The following is a 26,653-nucleotide window of genomic DNA, read 5'->3' as shown; positions in this document are numbered from 1 at the left end:
CACGATAAATGGAATTTTCTGTCTCCCCTTCTTTTGTTTTCTCTTCCTGCCGCTTTTGTTATACGCATGGCAGACAAACAATTCATTCGTAAAGCCAAATAATGAAAATTCACGGACAAACAGAGGCTCCTGTTAATCAACGCGACTTTTTTTCCGGGTTGGTGCTATGTCACTTCGATATACATTTTAATCCCATTTTTAATTAAAAACGAATAGGAATACGTGATAGAGCAGAGTGGAAAAGTCGAGATGGTATAGCCGTCGTCGTGTTCGGTTTACGTTAGAGAACGTCCACGTTCAGGAAGGAAACGCGACGAATGGTGTAACAGAGACAGGATGAAATCGTGCGAGGCTAATTTTATTACGAGAAAGTACGGTTAATTGGAGCCAGGAGCGTATAAATTGTGGCAACTCTCTGCCACTGTTCTTCCTATACATAGATGTATGTATGCGCGCGAGCGCGTCTCTGTGTTAAATTCAACGGAGGGGACAGTTTGACCCTTAATGCGAAAACATTGCGTCTCCTGTGTAGCACCCGTTGTCTATTAGAAAGAGAGAGAGAGAGAGAAATCACGTAAAGGATTGCAGGAATTCCCACAGGAATTTTGTGTAATGTCTAGCTCTTTTACTCGCAACCTGACGGCCCCACCGATATTGGACTTTTGTAGTCTTTTAATCCTGCCTCCGGCTTATTACCTAACAACAGGCGAGAGAGGAAAAAGAGAAAACTCGTGTCCATGGTACGTAACGTGACTTCTATCGAAACCAGCGAGAAAAAAATAGTGGATACGTGTTAGTCGTGTAATGACTACTTTCAATGGCCACAATTCAAGATTTGTTGGATCCTTAACTCACTATATACATACATTAATAGTTTAACTTTTAGTCAGGTTTTTTTTCATCTTCATAGAGTTATAGAGGTATTGGCAACTGTTATCAAACGAATGCGAAGGTACACGTATAAGTTTAATATCTGGACGGACTTAGTCATCGACTTTGACTACTACGAACTTGGAAAGTTGGAGAAGATGGTAGGGAACCAAGTGAAAAGGTCGATCGAAAGGCATGCGATTTGGCAAAACCGTTTATCGTCGCTCGTGTATTCGTAACACGAGGAGAGAACGAATGATAGAGTAAGAGAGAGAGAGAGAGAGAGAGAGAATGAGTGAGTTTGGAAAGACTGAAGTCCTGATGAAGGGTGGACGGTCGGGTGTGGGGTACGTAGGGCAATTTTCGCGTAATTCGATGGGGCGTGATCGTCATAGCAACCCCTACTACCCCGACCACCCTCTTTGGAAGCTGCAGCCTGTTCAAACAAGCCTCAAACTCCGTACCATACCGTATCCGTTCTCTCCCGTGGCTTCTCTTCCTACCACTATCTTCACTCCCCCCCCCCGCACCGTCGCAAACCCCACAATTCTCTCTTCACCGCGCCTCGTCACTCCTGTTTCTCTCTTCCTCCTGTTTCTCTCAGCCAGGCAAACCTCCTCGTCTCCTCCTATGAGGAAGCTGTCCTAACTCGAGCCTACGAGTTACTGCACTCTCGGTTTCCGCTATAATTCGTAATAATTACCTGGATTTCCCTGAGCGTCGTATAGAGCTCAATCGTTTCATTGTAATTACATGCTCGTTAGGACGTTGCCTCTTGTGTACGTAGGTATATCTAACAACTTTCGGTTGCCCCGACTCGAATACAACGATACAAAACCACGAGAGTTCTGTTCCATCAATCTACACTGTGGAATCTTAGTTAGAATTTAGAACAAAGCAAACTACCGTCCGTTATTCTCGTTGAAAGAGAGCTTCGTTTGTGTTCAAAGTACGAGAATAGGGATGAGAGGATAAAGTTTTACGAAGATGGTTATTTCTGAGGGAAGCATGGAAAGTACCGCTAAGAGAAACAGAAAAAAAGAAGGGGAGAGAAAGAGTAAAATGTATATATATATATATATATATATACATAGATATACATATATATATACATAGAAATAAATTACCAACGAGTTACTCGGCAGGTATTGCTAGCTACTCTTAATTATAAAACCGATAAATTCATCCTGCGGGACACAAGGCAGACGTCCGGAATCCAGGGACTTGATAAACGAGCCTCTGATCCCGACCTTCTACCTTATACCTACGTTCGCACACTATTCGCGATACCTACGTTTAAAGTCGCAACATTCTAACACCCTATTTTGATCAGATACTCACTTTTCTCAGATATCCTATTTCTTTACGATACCATTCGATTATACTTTGTTTTTATGCTCCATTCTACTTTTTACTTTTATCCGGATGTTAAACTTTTTATAGATCATCTATTTTTTTCTTTTAATTTTGATAAAACTACATGTTTCATTTGAAAAACGAAAATAGAGATATTAAAAAACAACTGAAGAGAAAGAAAATGTTCGTTCTTATCTTTTGTCTAATTTGACATCAGAGATTATATTGGATTGTTATATAAATCAAACGAGTTTTCCATAAGCAATCGAGTTTTGAGTCACGTTGAAATTTGGCGATAACGGTGCGTGAATTTCATCGATTAACTCGACACCACGCAAGCTGTTTTGCCTCGCTTAGCACGCATCTATCAGACGGTTGTTAGGCGTCTACGTGTGTTAGCATTAGAGCGACATCTCACTCCTATCATTTGTCCATTATAGCGATAAATCATTAGCAAGCTATCCTAGCTGGTTCGACTCGATGATACTCGACATGTACGAAGTAGGCAATCGCTTTTAAGTTAGTCCCTTAAAATAGTTCAAAGAATTGATTCCATTCGAGTACCATCATTTTATTCCTTTATTCTGTTTCATCAAGAAATTGAATTTCTACGTTAATGAGACTTTTCGTCAATTAAAAATACGAAATTCCATTGAACGATTATCGATCTCTTTAACGTACAATAGATTGCAATAAGACGTATCATCATTTCATGGCATTAGCAATTTGTTCTGTTTTGTAAATATATTATCATTTTTAATATGCAAAGTGTATAAAACAAATTTTTTTTTCTAGCTTGTTTGTTTTTGAAATAATACCCGATTCTTAATCAGCGATCTAAAAAAAACCCTCGAATACTAATTTTCAATAAAATCAAACAACATCTTCTATTTTGGGCTTTGTTTTTGGGATTTAGGAGAGCTGTGTGTCGGTTGTAAAAGGTGGGTACTCAATTTGGCGAGCTTCCAGAACGGACAGATGTCCCTAATTCTACATTTGATAAATGACCGTCTGATCCCGACTTTCCTACGAGCGTTGTTCCATGCTCGTTTCTTCGACGAGCTGTTCTAACGCGCGTAGAGAAGAAGAAGTGTGAGCAGACGTTAAAGATCTCAACTCCTTTCGTTTCGAAAATGCGACGCTTCTTCGTTCTTGAAGGGAGAGTCTGTAATTATGCTTCGCTGGTTAGACGACACCCAAACTTACGAGAACTCGACAACGCGACTATCACCTCGACAGAAATTGTAAGCCGATCTCTGCCTTTTCCAGAGAGAGAGAGAGAGAGAGAATTTTCTTTTAAGATCTACTATAGAACAAGTCTACTGTGAAAACGGGACATTAAACTTTCATCCTTTTCTTTTTTCCTTGATTTTATTAAAGACGAGACCCTCTTAAGTTTCTCTCTTTAACGCCATAAACGAGCTTTTGTCATTTGTTTTAGCAAAATAATTTGTCAAGTTTTTGCCACTACGACAAGATATTATAATACGATTAAATTTGATTAAGCGATACATTGCGCGCGTTGGTAAGTTTTTGTAAACAATGTATCTCTTGATTCATCTCACCATGTTCTACTAACGATTAACACAAAAGGATTAAGATAATGCGTCGGACAAAGGCGAAGACAAGGAACGGATAACCATCTAGGACGTATTTAATCTTTAGTCGTTTATTACCACTCCGACGATCATCGAAGTGGTTCCCCGCTCGAGTTCTTACTCACTCGAGATATTAATTCCCAGAGGATTTGGCCGGTTGTTCCTCTTAATCTAAGTCATAGCTTCCTCTTAAATATTTCCACAAATCTTCTCTACTATCTCTTTCGTTTCAAAGTAACACATCGATATCCTCGAAATATAATAATAGATTGATGAAAAAAAAAAACAAAAACAAACAAGCAAATTCCGAACGAAGGATTCTATCTATTCGTCGTCCGTTCTTTTTTTTCGCGGCGTTGATAGTATTAGAGTAAACGTGTACGAGTTCAGCAACTATGAGGGAACCTATCGCAAGGACAAATTTCCTCATCTAACTTTTCGCAAGGAAGATGAGACGATCGCTCAATGCCAGCCAGTACTAACGCTTCCATTCACGATATAATCTCCACGGCCTCTTTTCCTTTCTCTCTTGCTTGCTCACTTTCCATGAGGGACCCCCAACACACGGACTTTCGCAAAATTAATGACGTAATCTAAGAGTTTTCTATAGAGAACTTTGCCAGCGTCTCTTCCATGCTGCCGAGATGAAAGGAATTTATAGGTAAGCTACGTTAAACGAGTATCCACGTGTCTTGTAACTTTCTTCTTCTCGCCCGAAGCTCGATCGACTTTAACAAGTGTCCGGGATTTCAGCAAGTAACATGGTTTTTCTAACAATCGTTATATGTTTGCCTATAGTGCATAGTATGTTTGTGATATATTGTGTTCAATCATCCGTCGAATGATTTTTCTCTTTGCATTAATAGCAATGCCGAGGAATTACTAGCATTGACTGATTTCCGACTTCGACGGTAACATATATATATTCAATATAATCTTTTATCTGTAAAATAATATTCGCTTATCAATGCATATAAACGAACAAGTTACGGTTTATAATATAATGAAATTTGTTACATCACCTTTGTGCGAAAAAAGATTTACAAACGCAACAATAGTTTAAAGCATTTTAATAATTTTATAAACGCATCTCTCTTAAAAACGTATACGGTAGAAGAGTATATAGTCTGATAGTGAAGGAACAAAAAAAAGAAATAAAAGGAAGAGGAAAAGAAGAAAAAATAAGGAACATGAAAGAAGCACAGGCTATTCTCGCAGATACTTTTTTCATGTGAGACCGAAGAAAGTACAGAAAGGATGGAAAATTGTGGCGGAGGTCGGCGAGCGGGGAGGGGAAGAGGGAAGGAAGGGTGTACACAAAAAAGAGAAAATAATGGAAACACTTTACGAACAGGTAGGCGTGTTTTTCTCGCGTTACAATAACCCGTACCTGACTCCTTTTTAATGATCGTTTTTTAATAAGAGGCCGTTAAAGATTATCAAAGCCGTTCTCGGGGCAACGTTAAAAAGGTTGAACCCGTCTCAACATCTTACGCTCTTACGTTTTATTTCCACACTACAACGCTTTTACTATCTTCTTCTTCTTCTACTACGTCTTTTTAATACCGTACAGAGTCAAAATGTTCTTGCTTTTATTTTCTTCCCCTCTTTCTCTCTCATTTCTTCTTCGAGCCAAGCTCGATCGTTGAAAAAGTTTTATATTCCTCGGTAAGCAAAGAAATTAGTCGTCGTGGTTATCCCGTTCCGAGCTGTTTCGTAGCAGGAGCATGCAATTCAACGAGTTAAAATTGAATCTCTGCTAGCAACGTAAGCAGGCCACGAGTGGTAGTGGTTGTGTAGTGGTAAGTAGACTGGGTTGTTTCGCTCTTTTCCATGGAAAATAGCTCGCAAAGTTTCGCGCGGAAATGCCGAGGCCCTTGACGTGGCAAATGAAATTATTAAAACGTCAACGCCACGTACCTCGACGATGAAGGCCACGACGAAAGTGAAAGAAAGAAAGAGAAAGAGAGAGAGAGAGAGAGAGAGAGAGAGAGAGAGACATCAAGAGAGAAAGAAAAGAGTAATCCAACGTATGCATAAAAATGTAATTTTACATCTTTCTAAACCGACTAGAAATTGATTAAGTTACTGCTTTGAAAAATTTACTTTTATTATATATTCCGAATATTATAATTAATCTCGATCAATGATTATATATACATATATATCAACAAAATAGAAGAATAGAAACGAAATGACTAGAATCGAATAAAAAATTACGATTTCACATTATACAATAGAAGATTGAGACTATTCAACCAAAATCAACAACGTGAGTTGGCCAAAGTTTAACTCCAATCGAGAGAAAAGGATAGATAGGACGTAACAGACAGGATACGAGAGAAAGAGAGAGAGGAAGACTAAGGTAGCAGTGTTCTATTATGCATGCACCCTCTAGGAAGGGCCTGTTTCTCTCTTATTCTATTTCTCTCTCTCTCTCTCTCTATCTCTCTCACTCTGTCTCTATCTTTCGTCGTGTAGTCTCTCGTATACCTTAACATAATAAGGTCGTATTATGCAGCATATACAAAATTTCCAGTTTAAACGCAAACCACGTTCGTACCTTAAGGCCTCATACTCTCAGGAACGGTCGCTTTTCTACGAGGAAGTTAAGCTACGAAAAGCGCAACTTACGTGACGCTGCCCTGTACCGAGTCTTCCAGCTTTATCGGAGATTATGCCGATCGTATTTTATTTTGAAATATTATTAAATTTCAACTTTATCGTTAAATTCTTTTTCTTTATTCAACGCTTTCGAATCATTCTTGATATCCGTTTGATCCATCTTTGAAATGCTACTTGGCCTAAACACTTTTTTTACTCTTATTACTAATAATAATTGTAAAAATTATATTCAATTTGTATGTTTAACTACGTCGAGAGAGAAAGATCATAATAATAATAATAATAACGTCTCGAGATAAGGGAGGACGGCGAGAAGAAAGGATGACATATCTCGGGGAGGAAAGGAGGAGGAAAGGAGGAGGAAAGGAGGAGGGAAGGAGGCGCGTGGAAAATATATTTTCGGAGAAATTACACGAGTCCGGTCTCGGGTTACGGACGATTATGTCGCATAATCCATGGGAGGCGCGTTCATCGGTGGTCCGAGGGGAGCGACACGTAGACTCGGGGTGTCGGATGTCCCTGCGGCTGATATTCCCTGTTATCCGAAACACGAGGCTGTTATCTCACAGGACTTACCATACGGAAGCCACGAAGGGCGTCAGTGGTGCCCCTACGCGAGCACACATCACCTGCCCTCTGCCTTCCTTCCCTCCACCTACCATCCTACAGGATTATCGAAAACGTACCGAGCATTAATCGGTTCGCATCAACGATCGTGATCTCGTTGAATTTCCAATTAATTCCACCACCCCCTTCGCCAAACGATATTAATACCATTAGTAAGCCCTATGTTTTCTTATTTCTTATTCAAATAATTACTGATTGCGATACATATTTAATATGTCCTCTTTTGCTTTATTTATCGTTAAATATTAGAAATATCAAAACGTTATATCCTTTTTAATCGTATCTCATTTATTTCATAAAGTATAAGCTAGATATTTCTAATTACTTTTCTATACAACGCGAGGAAGGAAATGTTGACTCTTTCGACGAACCCATATTGATCTATATGTTCTTTTATGATACAAAAAAATATTCAACGAGAAGAGAAAAAAAGCTTTGAATTTAATTCTCGATCGATCCAGAGTCAATCGAATAACGATTTTTGTTTTTTTTCTGAATAAAATCATAATCTGAAAGTACGTGATTTCATTTAAAATATTATCGTATTGGATAGTAATAAAAATAATACGATAAAGATATCAAAGAGAAGAGTTATAATATCGTAATCGTTTGTAAACGTCAATGACCATCGTTACGATTTCGACAACAATTTTGCCGCTGCTCCTACCATTTGCCAACATTCACGAAAATACGATCGATTATTTACGGCCGCAATTTAATTAATTAACGGCAGCCGCGGTAATCGACGGTTATACGCGCGCAACTATCAACATGAAATATCGTAGATCAAGTATTTCGGCACATTCATACGCGTCGAGTACGACGGCAGGTTATAAATTCTTAATGAATGAGCCAACAATCGAACGGATTTTTCTATATTATTATTATTATTATTTTCTTCCCACATATAGATATGAAAAAAAGGTTATCTGATGATTATATTTAGATGACAGCAATAGACTGAAAATATTTTGTAGATTACTGATATCTTCATTTATATTTGTTGTTCCTTTTATCTTTTACGAGCTTTTCTAGGACAATCTTCTTCTAACACGGTCCTTTCTATATTTTTATAATTACACTTCGTCTCTGTCGACAATCGTCATGATTGTATCCTTATGATCCTTTGACCTTTTGACGTAGGAAAGATTAAAGAAATCGAAGGATTCGAGAAAAGAACATTTCTGTTTCTCCTACTAGTCTGTTCGGTTCGTAATAAGAGAGTGAAAAGAACAAGAACTAGGACGTCATGAAAGATCGATGCATTTGTGGATAAAGAGTAAAGATTGCGTTTGACCTAAAATTCTTATATTAGGATGCTTTAGGTTAATTATATAAAAAGAAAATAATCGAAGATAAAGGAGAGAAAAAAAAATATTTAATAGAACAACAACAACAACAACGATGACGAAATAGTAATTGATTCAATTTACTATTAATCAGAGTTGAAACGTTTTGCAATAAACTAAATAAACATGAATTCGGGATGATTTATGAATCATCCACTTGTTAAGCGAAAGCTTCTCCGCACTTCCTTCTCCCCCATTTTATTGTTAACACCGTTCTCCGCGAATAGTAAAACCAGGAGAAGAGAAAGTTGGAAGTTGTGTAAAATGGGGTGAATATGACAGGGGTGGATGGTCGGGTAGCCTAAGGCGACAATTACTTGTAATACCGTCGGTCTCTCGAGGCCGATGAGAACTCGATGGGGCGTACTTTCGTTCCAACGAAAGAAAAAAAGGATATTATTGGTATCTAGGAGCAGCAATAGGGCATACACGAGTCCCTATCTACGTTAGCAGAGGAAAAAAGGGAAGGGACCCAACCCTGACGCAACCCCTCGTCTTATCGTCAATTCGACGTTACCCGATCACCCGAACAGATCTTATACCCTTCGATTTCGGTTAGATTGAACGTCAGGATAATTGGGACAATCGGACGAACAGTCTCGATTCGAACCTGACAAGGGAAGTTCGTGAAACGAGACCATTTTCAACGACTAATCTCGAGTAACTGTAATCCTCATAGTTTCAACCAATTCTATTCTATGGGAAAATTATTAAACGTGTATATAGAATATATTGTATTTCATATTCGTATATAGAGGATGTTTCACGTAACTAGTTTCCTTCATTTTTAATCATATGAAAATTCTTTATGAGACATACTTTGATATAAAAGAAAGATATATGTCGTGGAGAAAAACATTTTCTTCTAAGGTCGTCTTTTATGGATTTTGTTTCAAAGCGTGTATTTTGTTATATTGTATCTTGTAGCGAATAAAATTGTAAGATAAACAAGCCTTACTTGATTCACGAGCGTCATTGATTCGTGACGCTATTCGATAATTGCGTCAACAAAAAAAAGGTTTCTTTTTACGCTACTCTTTCCACCAATCAAAGTTATCTCAAACATATTGCATATCATTAAAAATAAAGAAAATATTTTGGTAATTTCCATCAGCTGGGAAACTCTGTTAAGTAAAGTCTAAAAGAATCAAGAAATAACAGAGTAAATGATTGTATAAAACAACATTACAAATATTTGCGCCTCGTATATAGTTAAAAACTATCTATATATTATAATTATATCTACAACTTTTGATTACGTTAACTTTATCATTTGATAAACAGAATAATTAAATGTATAAAAGTATTATATTTGTTGGCGTACTCTAAAAATTGGAATATCTCGTAAAATCAAACTGTTCGGAATTAAGTCGGAATAAAAGAAAAATAATAAATTGTTGTTCACGGAAGCATCGAACGACTTGTATAGATGACCAGATTATCAATACATAACAAGATTATTCGAGATTGTCTTTATCGATAAGAAGAGAAAGATAACAACAAGGAGAAACAGCAATGGTGAGTCAGACATTGCGGAGGGTACGGATGGAACGTAAATTACCACACGCGACAAGAAGTTTTCGTGAACAGAGATGAACGGATAGACAAACGATACGGCATGTGTAATTGGGGTTGCGACCCTGTTACGCGAATGGACACGTCCAACTATCAGATATATAGTTCCACGCTGGCAAATCTCATCCACACTCCAATTTGATTTGCCTATTTGTATATCAATTTCGATAAATTTTCTCCGTGACAAGTTGGTTTATCTGGCAATATTTTAATACGTAATGTATTTGCTTATTAGATATTTCCAATTTTTACAATATTCTGTATCTATGTGCTATGGAACGAACGATATTCGACGATTTTCAAGGATTTAAGGATTATATGTCACGTATTATACAATACATATATAGGTACGTGATTATTCATGACAATTGTATACCATATTTTACGTACAAACATTAGTTAAATTTAGTTTAATCAATAGTATGATTATATTATGGTATAATTACACCGAATATATCTGTTTTATTATTTAACGAATATATTCCATTTGCCGGAGCCTGTATGACAGTGTTTTCTAAATTTTTAGTTAACTTTATGACCTTATTATTCGGCACCAGTTAATTAGATATAACTAACAAACTTTTAATTATTTAAATCATGTAACCTTCGGCCAACTCGTTTATTAATTGAGACAATCCGAGTTAAAAATTGAAAAATTAATGGAAACAAATGATAAGCAAGAAATGCGAATAAATTAAAGGTAACTTACGTGCGTTTATTAGGAACTCTTCCGAAATACACGCTGGTTACTATATATTTTACAATTTGTCGTTTGAAAAATGATACGCGTTATTTTAATTTCCTGCATTAATACTCGAAGAGTTCAAACGAGCTTGATGACGTCGAGGGACATTCAGTTTCCTATTTTCCTGTCACAATAAATATATAATATTTATGCACATTTTATGTTAATCCAAACAAAATAGGCAATATATTTGTAAATGGTAATATATTGTACACGTATTGTTACGAGCTTCGTTTGTTGGTTTATTTTATATAATCGCTATTAATTATTATTATTATTATTACGATTTATAATGTTTCAATAAAACGTTTCAACATTTGCTCATTGACATGAAATATAATTGTAAAATTTGATGGAACATTTATTAAAGAGAAATTCGCGAACGATAGATTTTCAAGGATTCGACTCGACGAATTGAAACATTTTTTTTTTATTAGCTCGACACGGTAGGAAACAATCGGATTCATAATGGGATGCAAATTGTGCCGTTCAAAGGCGAATGAAATTATTGAGAAACGTCGGTGCATTCGGTCGTATACGAAAATCGCATACAGATACGCGTCCTTGCATTTTCCTCGTCATTCAATCCTACCTCCAGATTTTTACACTTTACATTCCTATACTTGCGTGTAAATTTATAAGACGATCGCGACATTATTCCATAATCGTAAAAATTCGCAATGAAATTTTTTTCAATTTATATCGAATAACGAATAATTGTCGCAATTATTTTTATATGTACGTTTGTGGCGAATGTCAGGTTTTATGTCAGGGTCAGAGTATCCAAAAATGATTAGAATTTGAAAGAAGAAAAAAAAGAGAACCGCGTAACTCATGACTTCCTTGTCAGGAGGTGGTTGGAGTGTTTTATTGGGTGAGTTCGGTTTCCTTGGTGACTAAAGGGGGAAAGTAAAATCGAGGCACGGACTGCCACTCTCTCATCGCTTGTTTGTATTTCATATTGATAGAGTATTGATATAGTCCTCGACCGAGGTCTCCACCCTCTCTCTTTCGTCGAACACCCTCTTGCTAAACTACCATGACAATGCCTTAGAGCCCTCTATACGCGTTTCTCTACGTATATACATATATCTACATATGTATGAGTATATAGTAGCGTACATTTAAACGAGCATACCATGACTTAACACTTAAAGGACCACCATTATCTCTCTTCATTTGATTCAACTGACCAAGCGAATATTTTAACATTTCTATGTATGCGCGTATCTATTAAAACATGTGTATTCGTAACGGTGTATACAATAACACTTACTTTAACTTTTTTAAATGATCTAGCGTAAAACGTTAGTACGTTATATGAATAATGTTAATGACGTATAATAAGAATAATTTGAATATACCACAATATACCTATAATCTAAAATAAATAATGGTGATTTTGTAAAACACATTGGCCGACGATCGTACTTTAAATATTTATATTTTAATTGTTAACTTTACATAGGTCATCGACATTTATTTTTTTCACCTTGTTCATTATTCTGTTCGAGCCTATAATGGAAAAAGTATTTCTTAAGAGCATTCCTTTTGTCCTGGACGATAAAGTTTGACAAGATACATCGAAAGGGGAAAGAATAATGAAAAAAAAATCCATGCGTACATACCGGGTGGCCGGCTAGACTCTGCCAGGAAAATTCAAGATCTGCTATATTCGCTGGCACCGGAACGACAAAATTCATGGCGTACGCGTTGACCACCCCCTCTCTGACGTAGTATAATTCTGCCTCGAGTCCTGAAAGCAAAATATGCCAGAGAACGGATATCGATCGGACGATCAATTATGAAAAAGGCATAGGCCGGTGGCCGATGGGCAATGGCCGATGGCCGATGCGAGGGCAAAGTTCTTCTTCTTTCTATCGACTAACTTTTCCCTACCGTTACTACTACTACTACTACTAATCTTACTTCTTTAGCAAAAGAAAAACGACCTATCACGAACTATGCCACGTGCACCCCTTACCAAGGTACATACGTTTAAAAGGACGATGACCAGCAGGGTGCATAATTCAAACTTGTCTAAAATCATTTTATTTGTAACAAAAAAACATAATTTATTATTATTATACTTGTACGAGACTTAATGCAACTTTCAAGTATTTTCCTATACTTTTTCTATTTGTCTGTGTCTATATAATAATATTGTAGAAGGATATCACCTAAATCTAACATTTCGAACATCATTTCTTTTCTTCCTACATATCGTAAAAAGCAACTACTGATGGTTATTATCATCGCGTTTAACGGATCGTGAAATTGTATATCTGGAAGAGTTACCCAACGCACGAAATATCATGGATATTCGGCAGAGAGATTTTCAATTTCAAATCTACGAGAAAAATAATATATACAAGCCATTAAAACAAATCATGACACTAGAGAAACTACTTCGTTTTAATATTCAACTTGAATTTATATTGCAAAAGTATTGGAACCTTCGTTAATTTCTAATTGAATTCAACGTATTTTATCATATCTCGAATAAAAGAAATATTTTTGTATAAATCTTTCATTCGAGATGTTATACGGTTTGTTAAATTTTACTACACGTAATGAATAAAAAGAAAGGCTAAGAATTAGACAAGTAAAAAGAAAGAGAGAGAGAGAAAGAGAGTAAAGAAAAACTAAAATATTTCCGTATCTATTTCATATTTATTTTCTTCCTTCCTTCGTAGGATCTTTCCCATGGTGGTGTACGTGGATCATCGTCTTTAAAATCCCTTTTTCGTGAATTTGAGAGCTACTTGTACGCGAATACTACACGTTTTTATCTACTATCATAGTAGACATTCCCAACATTTCTTTCCACCCTTGAAAATTCCGCAGATAGATAAAACGAATAAGGTCAGAATTTCCTCAGCTCGATCTCAGCGTCATTTGTGTCTATCTTCACGTATGACTACGCAATTCGATATCTAGTTCGTGAACGATATCCAGAGATGTTTCCTCTAATAAATATATTTATATATACAAATATAAAAATATCTAGCATGTATATAGGTTTACCTGTGCTTTACTTAGACGTATATTACAAATATGTAAGAAACATATGCGACGACATAACCGTGACAACGTTTTCTCTTCATGATACCACGATAAGACGTTTTTGACGATGTAAAATATTCCGATTTGAAATATACATATGTACATATATACGCGTATATCTTTCATATGTATATCTCTTGAGACCGAGAGAGAAAGAGAGAGAGAGACTTAGAGGAAAATAAGAACAAATACTTGTAGTTTTTGGTCGAGCATATCTCGTTGAAACAAATCTCTCGTATAACGTCCTCTCGCACGAACGTTTTTCAAAGTAGGCCCTTGGTGCATATATATATATGGATACAGACTTAAATATTTCGCTTCTTTCTTCCTCAACCATAGATAAATAATTTTGTATGTAAATATAAAGAAGCCAAGATACATAATATACTTATAATAATTTGTCTTTAATATTCACAGTTCGAGTTGAAATTTGATAAAAACATTTGATAAAAATACGATGGAAAAAGTTTACTTCGTATTTGATATCGATATTAAAAAATGTGTTATATATAAATTTCTCTATTCTCTTGGTATATCTTTAATTGAAAGTAAATGGAAAAAAATAAGTAAAGAGTACTTTAATAAAAGCAACGATTTGCTGTTTTAAACTGGTGTAAAAAAGTTGTCGATGAAGCGAAGAGTAGACACATCCATTTATTAAGTCGCAAATGTCTTCACGCGAATGACGTTCGTCATTCGAAACTCGAACTGTTTAAGCCTCGTCGATGTCGCATCGGTTTTCTCGCGTGACGAAACTTTAGAGGAGCAATCTAAAGTTTCCGTCTGCTTCCGCCATTTCGTATGATCTCTCCGTGACTGCAATTTCTATTTCACGCTTCGCCGTAGAAACAACGGGTCGCTATTAATTTTCCTCTCTGCTTTCACGTTACTATATATATATATATATGTTACCTACATACATTAGTGTCCGCTTTCCCGCTTCTTAACAAATAAATATTATATTTATGATAATTTCGAATCTCAGAATTAATCGAACATACTTGGAAAATAATACAATATTACTTGTAAGAGCAACAAAGTGTTATTTTGTTATGTAGTGTTGTTATCTACATAAAAAAAGAAATAAAAAAAAGGGTACACGCTTAAGCGTGTCTCGAATACTCATGTCGATAGTTATAAGACGATGGCAAAAGGGAAGTTTAGCGTTAAGGGAAACGTTAAGAAGATTAAGAAACTTTCTACTCCATAGTTCGTAGTCTTCCAGAAGAAAGACAAACACGAAGGAGCAAAGAAAACGATAAGATCCCTACCCTCTTTATTCACTCTGAGCTTTAAGCGAAGGCATCGCGAGAAACAAATTAATTTCCGCTTACCTCGAGACATTTTCACCCTTGTTAATTACGAGCCTCGTCTATCTCACAATCCCACACAATTCTATAGAAACCCTGACGCGACCCTGACGCACCTCAAATTTCGATATCGATCCTATTTTCGTTTCACAATGTTAAACGCCATTCATTTTTCACGAACGCAATAATACTAACGCTAAAAATGTTTACTCAGTGTGTAATTTATCAAATGAAATATGTAATTAACAATTATTCAAAGTTTAATGGCACATCAAGTGGTGGTATTTGTTACCGAGTAAATGCTATTAAAGATTCATTTTGCAGTAGTATGAATTAAAGTTGGACAGGTAATATAAAACCCTTTAAAAAGAAGCAGCTATATTGAAATAAATTTATTGCTGGAAAAATTGGAAAAGTTACGAAACTATTACCCATAATATTTCAATCCATTATTGTATTATTTCCAATATTATTCGCCATCCTGAATAACAATATAAATATAAAATATACGTTTTATCATATTCTTTCAGAAAAATAAATTAATATCCTTTTATGGGTGTGATTGATTAAAATTATAATTAAGATATAATTTACCACAAGTGGAATCTAAATAACTATTTATGTAATAACTTGGACGGTCCACGGGGAATCGTAGGAAAGGATTGGTCACAAAAAACTAACGGAAAAAGTAAGACGATAGGGAGGAACTCGTTCGCGATATGAGGTTGGTTCCAACGGAATGAAGAAAAAATATATATATATATATCCACGAGATAAATCTTGGATGATCCCAAGAGAGGTAAAAGTCTGTGGACCGGCTAACTTCGGCTGGGATTAAGTTCCGTAATGCTAAGATGGTTCCACTGGTGCAACAAATGAACGTAATCCTGTTACAGGGCGATATAAAACCTCGTAAGGTTTCGTCGTCCTCGACTAAACCGTACTAATCCACTGCTTCTTCTTCTTCTTTCTTTTACTACCCTTTTACATCTACAAAACGGCTTTTAAATTTGATCAGGTATATCCGAAAGAAGATATTTCGAAAACTTTTTGACGTGTTTCAACTATTTCATTAGGAAACGTGACAGTAAAAATATATAAAAAAAAAAAAAAATCTTCGAGGAGACTAATCAATTCGTATTTTGAAGAGTAGAAAATAGGTGGAGGGGGTCCTCTCTCTTTGTGCGAAATTTTGCAAATAGCATTCTCGCGAGAGGAATCACGATCGTATCCATCAAGGCCGAGCATATCTCTGAAAAACACTCGGCTACGTAAGTCGCGGACCGATCTATCAATTTACTTGCGTAGAATGCCAAAGGAAGAAATGAGAAAGAAGAAAAGGAAGAGAGAAAAAAGGGTGTCCCGTTTTCCGAGATATTCCCATGAGACAAGTGAAGAGGAACTTGGGGGATGGGTACCGAAGACCCTACACCAACCAGGCTATAGGAAGATGGGTTATGTGTACCTCTCCAAGGCGAGAGTTCAGTGGTCGGACTAGACCGACTCCTGCTAAGTAGAAAATCGTGTCTGGCATATGAACAGACGGGCGGATGGGTGTTAGGACGGGTCTTCGACCATCGTTGTTGGTCGCTGCAGAAGACCGCTAATGTTGCTTTGGGTGTGCCAGTGGAACGTCCATAAACGCATTACTCCTCTCGAATTTCATCGAGTAAACCTCTCTCCAACCGTAACATCGATTACTAAATCTTCTAAACAAAATAAATATACTTTTCATCACCGATTTTTCATTAAACGCGTATAATCGATTTTCTATTATAGCGTTATTATTCCTTCGTTCAGGAATAAAGTATATTTTCGAATACAACTTTGTTCGCTATTTTTTTTTCATGATAAATATCATAATAAAAGTTCAATTAGAAGAATTAGTAAGAATAATATGATAAATAAAATAATCATGCGAGTTAACTCGTTAACTATGAATTATAATATTATTAAAAAAGAACTTGCTACGTAGCATGGTAGCATATCGCATATACACGTAAAATATCATTTATCGAACTGAAAAAAAAAATAAAAAACAAAAAACAGAGTTTACCAAAATTCGTAATACTTTGTAGAATACATTTTAGAAAAAAAATTTGAAATGGTTTTGAGATCGGTTACGCACGACGAGTGTGCTTTTTGCGACCGAGCGCGCGTCCAAAAAAAATAAAAAAAGAAAAAAGAATAACAAGAGGAGAAAAAAGAATGATGACGAATAAATAAACAAATACAAATAGATAGAACGAGAGAGGAGGACGAGAGAAGAGTACTTTCACGTTAACGAGAATCTGAGCGAACGCGTACGATGCGTCACCGGTGTGTTGGCGAACGGAACGTTTGATCTCTTCACCCCCTTTACCCTCGTGCACCAACTCGTTTCGCTTTTGTTTACGTTAATTCTGAAAACCCCCGCTATGAACGTCTCTACCGAGCTTTTATCCGAGGGATTATAAATGGAGCTCTCCCCCACCCCCACCCACCCACACTCTCTCTCCCTATCATTTTTTTTCCTTTTTTACCCTCGTCATCTCTTATCGTACGACCGAAAGAATTATCTCGCGTTCGTTCATTTACTTTGCATCAACGCGCTGCATCCGAGCTTTCGTTGTATCATTTAATGTTCTTTGTCGAAAGATTACAAAAAACAACTGCCTATAACGTGTACGTAACATTTAAAGAGAGAACGAGAGAGTGAGAAGAACAGATCATTCTCTCCAATAACGTTTAATCAGTTGATAAAGCTTTATCGAGTTTAACAGTTATTTATCTTTTTTCATCCCCATCTCTCGATTCTAATACTTTTCTAACTAACTAAAGTTATATGACATATATATCGTATATGTATATGTGCGTGTAAACAGTCAGGGAACATTATCTCTTCGATCTAGTTAAAGTTCAACACGTGAAATCGACAAAAGAGAAAGACAGAGAGTGAAATAGAGAGGTGGGGGTGGGAAGAGAAGAGACAGAAGGGAAATCTCATCCCCGTTGAGTTCAACTCTCATAGCGAGATCGAATTAGCATAGGGATCGACATTGTATCGCAGTCTGATGCGATGTCAAATTGAATTTGTAATGTAACGCTCGCGCGCGCGCGCGTTGTTCGCGAGTTTCGAGAGTATAGTAATGCGTAGGCATTACGTAACATTGTTCTAACAAGCGCTTTCTCTACACGCGCTTACTTTGCTAATTGAATTTTCCGTTAATTGCGAGAGTCATGTTAAATTTGACTCATTGTAAAATCGCTAATTTCTACGCGATCTCGTGTGTCAATACAATTTTTCTAAATATAAAATACGAGTTTTCGCGCATTCATCGATATCGTTCTATGCAAAATAATTTATATTCGAACTAAATTACATATACCTTAATCATATAATTTCGTGCATAAATGCTTTACGATTAATAATCGTATCTAAATATCGATCAACGTTAATTGTTTTGCAAAAAGCAGCTATTTTTGTTGTCGAAATAAAATTAACTTTCGTAGGATACGCGATCGCTTGTTAATATATTTATTTATATTTATTTTAATGCGTATCTAACAAGAGTAATTGTTATTGATAAAATCAACTATGATAGATCAAGCGTAGAAAATACATTCGCGCGATATATTTTCGTAAGCGAGATTACAGGCAACTCAGCATGAGTTCGATGTTCTCGAACACGAAATAGATACTGAAAACAGAATAAGAAGAAGAAGAATAAGAAAAGGAAGAAGGGACAGAGGAAAGGGAAAGGAACGCAAACCATGGAAGTTCCCGGAGATTTCGATCGGGGTCAGGAGCTAAGGTAAACACATTAAGGATACAACATCCTGTAGGAAACACATCCTGGTAGTAGGAATGGGTAGGAGTTGGCGCCCCGGGGGTACGATCGAGTGAACCGGAAATTTGAACGTCTCGAAAATCGACGACGTTCATCGAAGGCAGAGGAAAATGTTTAGCGAAGCAGATAAAATGAGACGTTTAATCTTCCAGCTTGTACTCTTAGTATCTATCTATATAGGCCTACCTATAGGCACGGCCCTTAGCGTCTCCCTTTTTTTCTTTCTGTACCTGTCAATGCCAAACGATTATCAACATAAAATTTCGTCTATACTTCCATCCGTACTTTCGTTTATTATCATAAATCTTGATTATCGTGTCTTAAAATTTATCACTCATGTTAGATTGAAGAAGAAAACTTGATAAAAGAAAAAAATAAAATTAGACAGAAGGAGAAAAAAGGCTACGGCGATATTCGCAAGGTTTATACTACGACAAATCTTGAATCTTTTCGTGTCTCTGGAGTGTTCTCCGATCGTTTCCCTTGTAGCTTACTTCGCCCTTTGTTTATCCATTCGTAAATGGAGCATTTTCGGTCGTAGAAGCACGCCTAGTTTCGTATCGTTCACGTTTCCAAGATATGTTTCTCGATTCGACGAACCAATATTGGCATCCCCGCCTTTTGCTCTCGATGAGTCGGGATAAGTTTCCCCGTTTAACCGTATCTCGAGTAGCTATCGAAGATTCTCGAAACGCTTAAAGCAGTTACTTCGAATCCCCTGGCTATCGGAAATCCCAATATTCCAATGTACCTGTGTGTATGTGCGCCGCCTGGCCTGTCTATGATGCTACGAATATCCACCGTGTGCGTTCGTTCCTAACCGCACCATTACCTTCATACTTTATTTTCGTTAGGTAGAAACTTTTGCTATTTCGCAGGGATCTATGTATTTTACCGGATACCATTCCCGTCCACAAGCATCCCATATAATATACTAACCGATTTATTTTCATTAATAAATGTATATCTGTAGATAAAAGTATATATATGTAATTGAAAAAGAAAATATAAATAATATAAAGATTTTCTTCCTATCGCATTTTGTTTTTTTTTTCTTAGATATTCTCTCCGAGATAATATATTCCAAGTTTTTCGTTAATAAATTAAAATGGGTCACCCTTTAGATATTTTCTTCTACTCGTATAGACTACTACCTATCTATAGCTAATACTTTTGTTTGGATTAACTCGATTTAGCCGGCTTCGCATTCCAGCTTTTAGTCGAATTAACTGTAGAAACCGACGCTACCGCATTTTCACTATTTCCTTCGCTTACTTTTCCATTTCCGCATGTATTTATGTACGTATATAATACTTATATAACTCGCATATAAGCCACACATAGAACATTTGGCATATCATCTTTTGTATCCATACTTGTCCGACTCTCTCTTGCATTACCAAGAGTACTATTTCAAAAGGTGTCCTTCAGAAATGTGATTATTTCAACGCGACGACCAGATCGACGTATAATTTCCTTTAGTTAATATAATTTATCAAACAAATACAATGCTTTTATATTCGTTGAAGAACACAGAAAATGGATAGAAACAAATCTGATATTATTCGAATTAATTAAATGTACCTTTTACTCGGGAAATTAAAAAATTATTTCAAATAGATAATTAAATTGAAATTTTGTATCTCTCTCTCTCTCTCTCCCTTGAGAAATTTAATCCGACTTATCTAAATTTTTGTTTTTAAGACAATAAAGATTTCTTTGATCTCTAATCTTTTAATGATTTTTATCTAACAATAAAAGTACCATTATGATTAACCTATTTTTTTCGTCGCGTCGGTATAATATAAAGTATTCTAAAAATAAAATAACGAAACGACCTTGAATTTTTATTCCTCCACGTAGGCGTTTTATCTGGATCACTTATCGCCAAATAGTACAAAGATACATACTTGTTATCACAGATGGGTGCCAGTATATGTAATGTGTGTATGTGCTAAAGTCGAATAAAATTCCAAGAGAAAAATCATTTATCGTGGTAGAAAAATTAAAAAAAAGGGAATAAAAAAAAAGGAAAAGCACGCGGTGTCACGTTGACTCGTCGAATTTGTAATAAAAAAGATAAATGCGTCCGACGAATATCGTCAAAAGCTAATCTTGTACTTTTCCGTTGCACCCTCGTTCGTAATTCATTAAGGTCCACCTCTTTTCGTCGACAAGGCGACAAAGTACTTGACGAGTGCTACAGGCAAATTTCGAAGAAACCAACTTTCTTATATTTCCCGTTCTTTGATATAAAATAATTGAAGATGTGAAAAGAAATATCCACTGGTATCTAAATAAATATAATCTAATCAAAATAATCATATTTATGATTAATAAGAAACACGATTGTTTATGATAAGGCAAAGAAAATATTATATATAATTGTATTAATTTGCAACGTTAACCCGGAATATATGTGCGTTAATTTTGAGTACGAGTGTACTTCGAAAGTGGTCCATTTAGTGTTCATGCTTGCACTTGGCGCGATGAAGAGAAGAGAAGAGAAGAGAAGGGAAGGGTGAATGGAGAAAAGGAAGGTGAAAGAGATAGACAGAAATAGAGAAAGAGAAAGAGGAGAGAGAGAGAGAGAAAACCGGATACCGAGGGTCGTTCGAGCAAGCTGGCGTTACTTCTCGCAAATTCTCTCGGTAAGAGAATAAGAGAGGGTGAGGAAGAGAAAGAGAAAGGATAAAGAAAGACCCTACGGTACTACTTCGGTTGAAAATTATCTGCGCTCACGTCCAGTGTCAGTTTTCCTCAGTGAAAACTTACTTCTCTAATACTTCACTTTTCCCTATTGTTCTCTTTGTCAGTATTATTTTCTTCTCATAGTTCGAATTTTCCATCTCACTTTCTGGAGACGTTGTCTCGCTCGATATCCAGTTAGTTGCCTCGTATTCGTAGAATCGTGTGAAACCTTTGCGAGAGTGTTGGGATCGTTTGCGGAAAGATTAAAAAAGAAAAAGGTAGGAAAAAACATGGTGGGTAGATAGATAGGTGAGAGCGAGAAAAGGTGTGAGATATAAAGAGAGTAGAGTAGAGTAAAATAAAGTAAAGAAAAAGAATAAAGAAGAAGAGCCGTCGTCTTTTTCGTGCCGAAGGGCCGACACGGAGAACCGTTGTTTCCCCGAGTGGCCCGAGAAAGAGCGTCGTCGAGCTGGAGGGATGTTTGCCTTTAATTAAAATCAGTCGCAACCCGTTTTACGCGGCTCACTGATTCTTCTTCTGAAAACCATTTTCTCCCACCTTTCTCCATCTTTCTCGATCTCGCTTTCGGTTTCTCCCTTGTCACACTTTACCAAGTATAGAGAGTTCTTAATATTCAATTATTCTTGCATGCTTTTCATTAACCGAGCAGGTTCTTCGACGAATCCGATTTATCTCTCAAAAACAAAGACAAAGACAATTCCCTATGTCGTCAACACTCGATCGGTTATTCGCAACTTCGCGTTATCGATTTCCCTCCTTATTTTCTCTTAATATAATACATAAAGTACATTTGAGGAAGTAAAAATCGCAAATGGAAAACGTATAGTTGATAATAATTACGGAAGGAATAAGAACGTTCCAACTTAGATCAAAGAAGACATTAGTTTATATAGGTATGTACTTAATAATCTAGTTAAGGAAATGTCGACGGGCCAGTATAACAACGACCATACCGAGTCTAATTGACTCTCTGAGGAGACGATAACAATAGCCAACGACGAGACAGTTCTCCTGGCGAACGAATTTCACGAAATTCGCGAAATAAGAACCGTGTTATCTCGTTGTCTTTGTGAAAAATCGCTGAGCACGGTGGTGTGACTGTATAACAGCAAAAGATTTATAGTTGGCGAGGAGACAAGAATCGAGGGAAACGTTGCTGTTGGTGCTTCGAATACAACATTTTATAATATCGAGACTACTAACATTACCAAGAGGTATCTCTCTGCAATTCTGGACTCTATAAATCCTCTTTCAACTCTCGGTGATACTCGGCGGTTTGAACGAAAAGACGAGAAGGGTGAACGTTTTAACAGTGAACGAAGAAAAGAAAGAGAATGAGAGAGGAAATAATAAAAAAAAAGAACACACAGACGGTGAGAGTAAATAGAGTGAGAAAGGGAGAGAGAGAGAGAGAGAGAGAGAGAGCGTTTATTCGAGAAAAGAAGAAAGGTGAGGGTGGTTGGCGAGCACTCGAGTCGATGCGAGACTCGTCGAGGTTTAATAGGAATTATGACTGCGACGATACTGTCGGCGCTCGTCGATGAACGAACCGAAAGGATCCTGAATGGTTCGTAATTAATATGGCTTTTTGTTCGCGCGAAAGCACTTTCGTTCCCAGCTAGACCGTCTTTCTTCTCTTATGTAAAGGCAAAAAGCAAAAGTAAACTCATTTACACGTGCGAGACAATTGCCGCAGTTAGATACATGACAAGATCTTTACTGAAAGAGATTCGTTAATAATATCCATTTGATGTCGATACCGTTTTCTTTTTTTCTTTTTCTTTTTTCACGAATGATCAATGTTTTAAAATATTATTGATTCATTTGATAATTCAATGAAATTTATATTATATGTGAATATATAATATCTAAATGTTACTAAAATTCAAACTCATTGTCAATGATTTTTAAACGAGCTCTTTGTAAATCCTCGAATGAAAGCTCGACAAATTATTACAGATCGATTCGATCGAATCGATAAATAAGAGGACGACTGCCGATAGTCGTTATGGAGGAATCTACCTAACGAAGTGAATCTACTCGAAGAAACATTGCAAAAATGAACCGCAATAGTATTTTTCTGCGGAACCGCAAAACGACGTATAAAGTATAATTAACGACAATTATCGTAACGTGGTTCTACGCGTCGCCATGTTAAATTGCTCTTGCAACTCGTCGAATTGATCTAAACGTTTGGTTATTAATGAACGCCGATACAAGGCCAAGCCTATCGCGCGCGCGTCCGTGATCGAACAAAAAATGTTTCTTAACTATTCGTCGGATCTACCTTCTCGTTCGATAAACCCAAAAACAAATCGTTTGAAAATATTTATTTCGCGAAAATTTCAACACCCTCTGGCGTGAAGAAATGAAATATTAAAAATGTAACATTTAATAACTTATAATTATATTGATCAAACTATGGGAACGCGCTCAAACTTTACTTGACTGAACACTTTTTCGAATGCTTAATTCATTAAAACAAACTTCACGTACAGAGTTTATATCTAAAGCAATAATAATAAAATAAAAAAAGTTCTATTTCAGATGATAAGCTTATTAAAGGTCTTAATTAAAAGTCTTTCAAATGTTAAATAACATTACTTTACATAACATTTATCGAACTCGTTGGAAAGAAAAGATATCAAGTTGCAATGGGTTAAGCGTATCATCCTCTTACAATGGTAACCGTATAAACAACACGATACGGAAGAAATAGGGGAAAAACGAAACGATAAAAGTTCTTTTCAGAAATGAATGAGATCTGTTAATTGGCGTTTTGTTTTGTCTCTCAAAGCTCGTAAAACACGCCTTCGTGAAACAACGAGGAAACGAAAATGGAAGAAAATGAGAAAGAGCAAAGGAGAGGAGGTAAAAAGTTTCGTGTTAGTCAGGACGCAAATTTCATTGGCGTAATAATAAGCAAATTAATAAACGAGATTGTCGGTGGACTGGTTTGTTGCCAGCCACTGGAGGACTGCTCGATCGCCCTCGCTTATCATTATTATCATCATCATCATCGTTGACGACGTCGTCGTTGTCGTCGTCGTCGTCGTCGTCGTCATCCACCCCGACTACGTTTTATCTACGATCGTTAATCGCCCTTGAGTGGCACTGAAGTGTCCATTTACTCGCTATGGCGGCCCTTCGAGTGTCAATTCGCCATCCTTCCCTCGTTACCACCTACCCCTTCTCATTCACTGACTCGACTTGACTCGACCTAACTCGACTGGATTGTCCTTCATCCTGTTTCTCATCGACTTTAACTCTCATGAAAAAGGATGATATACGAGATTGGACTAACTATCTTTTTTGAGGTGTGCTTTTCTTTTCTATTTTAATCGACATTATAAAATAAGAAATATTTTTGATAGAGTCATTTATTTAAAATACGTATACATACAAATGTTGTATGGCTTTCCTGTTGAAATATATGTGTTATGTATATCGAAAATAATTCTTGAACTCTGAAATAAATTGTTATAGCAATAATTCGAATCAACCGAATTTAATTATGTAAAGTTAAACATTAATTACGTGCTTTGATTTTAAAATTAGTAATATTGAATATATGAAAGTATTAGAATAATTTTTGGAATGAAAAAAGTATGTGCGTAGTTTTCACGCGCGATAGAATTGAAACCCCATATCAGTAAAATTAAGTTTTACGAACTATTATATCAAATTCTAATATTGGAACTATTACATTTCGTTTAACAACACACTTTTAACACTATTTATGCTTTATTCTTTACTTTCTATTCTTTATTATTTAATTTTCTTATAACTCTTACATATATTGGTCAACTCACGACTTACTTCTTTACTTTCTTTTGCACTTTCTATCTAGTATATAGAAAATCGAAACAAGTTCCATAAATCAATATCCATAGCTATGGGAAAAGAGTGAATCGAGTAGACGAGTTCATCGTAGATTTACCGATCGAAACTCGATTACTTTTCCTTCGATCATCCGCTTTACAGTCTCCACTCAACTCCCTATATACCCCCATCATCATTTTCTCCTTTCGCCATCTTCTCGATCGAAGAGCTCGAAGGAAGCTTTTAGAGAATAAAACTTTCGGAGAAGAAACTAACGCGTCTAAATACTTTACTTCTTTTTTCTTTTTGTTTTTTTACAAATTAGTCAAACCAATGTAATAAGATTTGTCATTAAAAAACGGCTGGACAAAACACATACCTACTTACAAGAGTTAGAAAAAAAGATGATTCTTATCTTATAATTTTGTAAACAATGGTCCTTTGAAAATGCGCCGATCATTACACCACGGTTTACTTAATCAAGCATCATTGATCGAGGACCGCCTTCATTCCTTTTTTTTCATCACTCCTAGCCTCCCCCCCACTCCCCGTATTACTTAATTCTCATCAACACAGCGAACGATAATTAGGCGAGCTCAACCAAGTGGAATTTTTAATTGGCGAATACTCGCCGGAAAGGAATTCCCTTTTGTTCCATCCTTTCTGTCTCTCTTTCTCACTTTTGATTCATTTAGAGAAATAGAAAGAGAGAGAGAGAGAGAGAGAGAGAGAATGAAAAGTTGTAAGCGCTTGAAAGCTAATTAAATTGGTGAGGAAGGCGCGGCAAAGTTGCAGGACGAAAGAGTTCCTTCCTTGGTTTCTCCGAATATCTCGATCCCATTGGTGAAACTTTGAAACTCGACTCGTTCAATCGCATGCTTTTCTTTGGATCGAAACAAACTCGAGAAGAATGGAATTCGAGGATGTACGTTACGAGACGAAACGAAACCGCAACGACGAGCCAAAGTTCGAATCACTCGAGACGAAACGGTAGCGTGAGAGTTAAACGTTTGATTCGTGTTCAAACGTTCGTAACTTATTAGCTTATTCAAAGTACGAAGCGTTAACTTTCTATTACCTTAGAGTAAGAAGAATATCATTCCAAATTCTAAGTTAACTTTAATCTAAGCTTTTAAAAATGGACCTAATAATTAATAAATATATTTTC

The 26,653-nt window shown here is 36.3% G+C and overlaps 1 protein-coding gene across 3 annotated transcripts in view; it reads right to left on the bottom strand.

Annotated features, from left to right (window-relative positions):
• LOC106785749 (tyrosine-protein kinase Drl-like) overlaps positions 1-26,653 on the bottom strand; it is a 61,005-nt gene that overhangs the window by 24,911 nt on the left and 9,441 nt on the right. For 2 of the 3 annotated variants that reach the window (XM_014746462.1, XM_014746463.1), the window contains exon 2: positions 12,374-12,501. The exons of the other annotated variant lie outside the window; for it this stretch is intronic. In XM_014746462.1, the coding sequence (XP_014601948.1) occupies positions 12,374-12,501 (128 nt within the window). The remainder of the gene's footprint in view (positions 1-12,373; positions 12,502-26,653) is intronic. 3 annotated transcript variants of the gene reach the window in all.

This window comes from Polistes canadensis, unplaced genomic scaffold, assembly GCF_001313835.1.
Source record: "Polistes canadensis isolate GaletaPanama2010 unplaced genomic scaffold, ASM131383v1 scaffold_55, whole genome shotgun sequence".
NCBI lineage: Eukaryota > Metazoa > Arthropoda > Insecta > Hymenoptera > Vespidae > Polistes > Polistes canadensis.
This window is presented reverse-complemented; position numbering and strand designations above follow the sequence as displayed.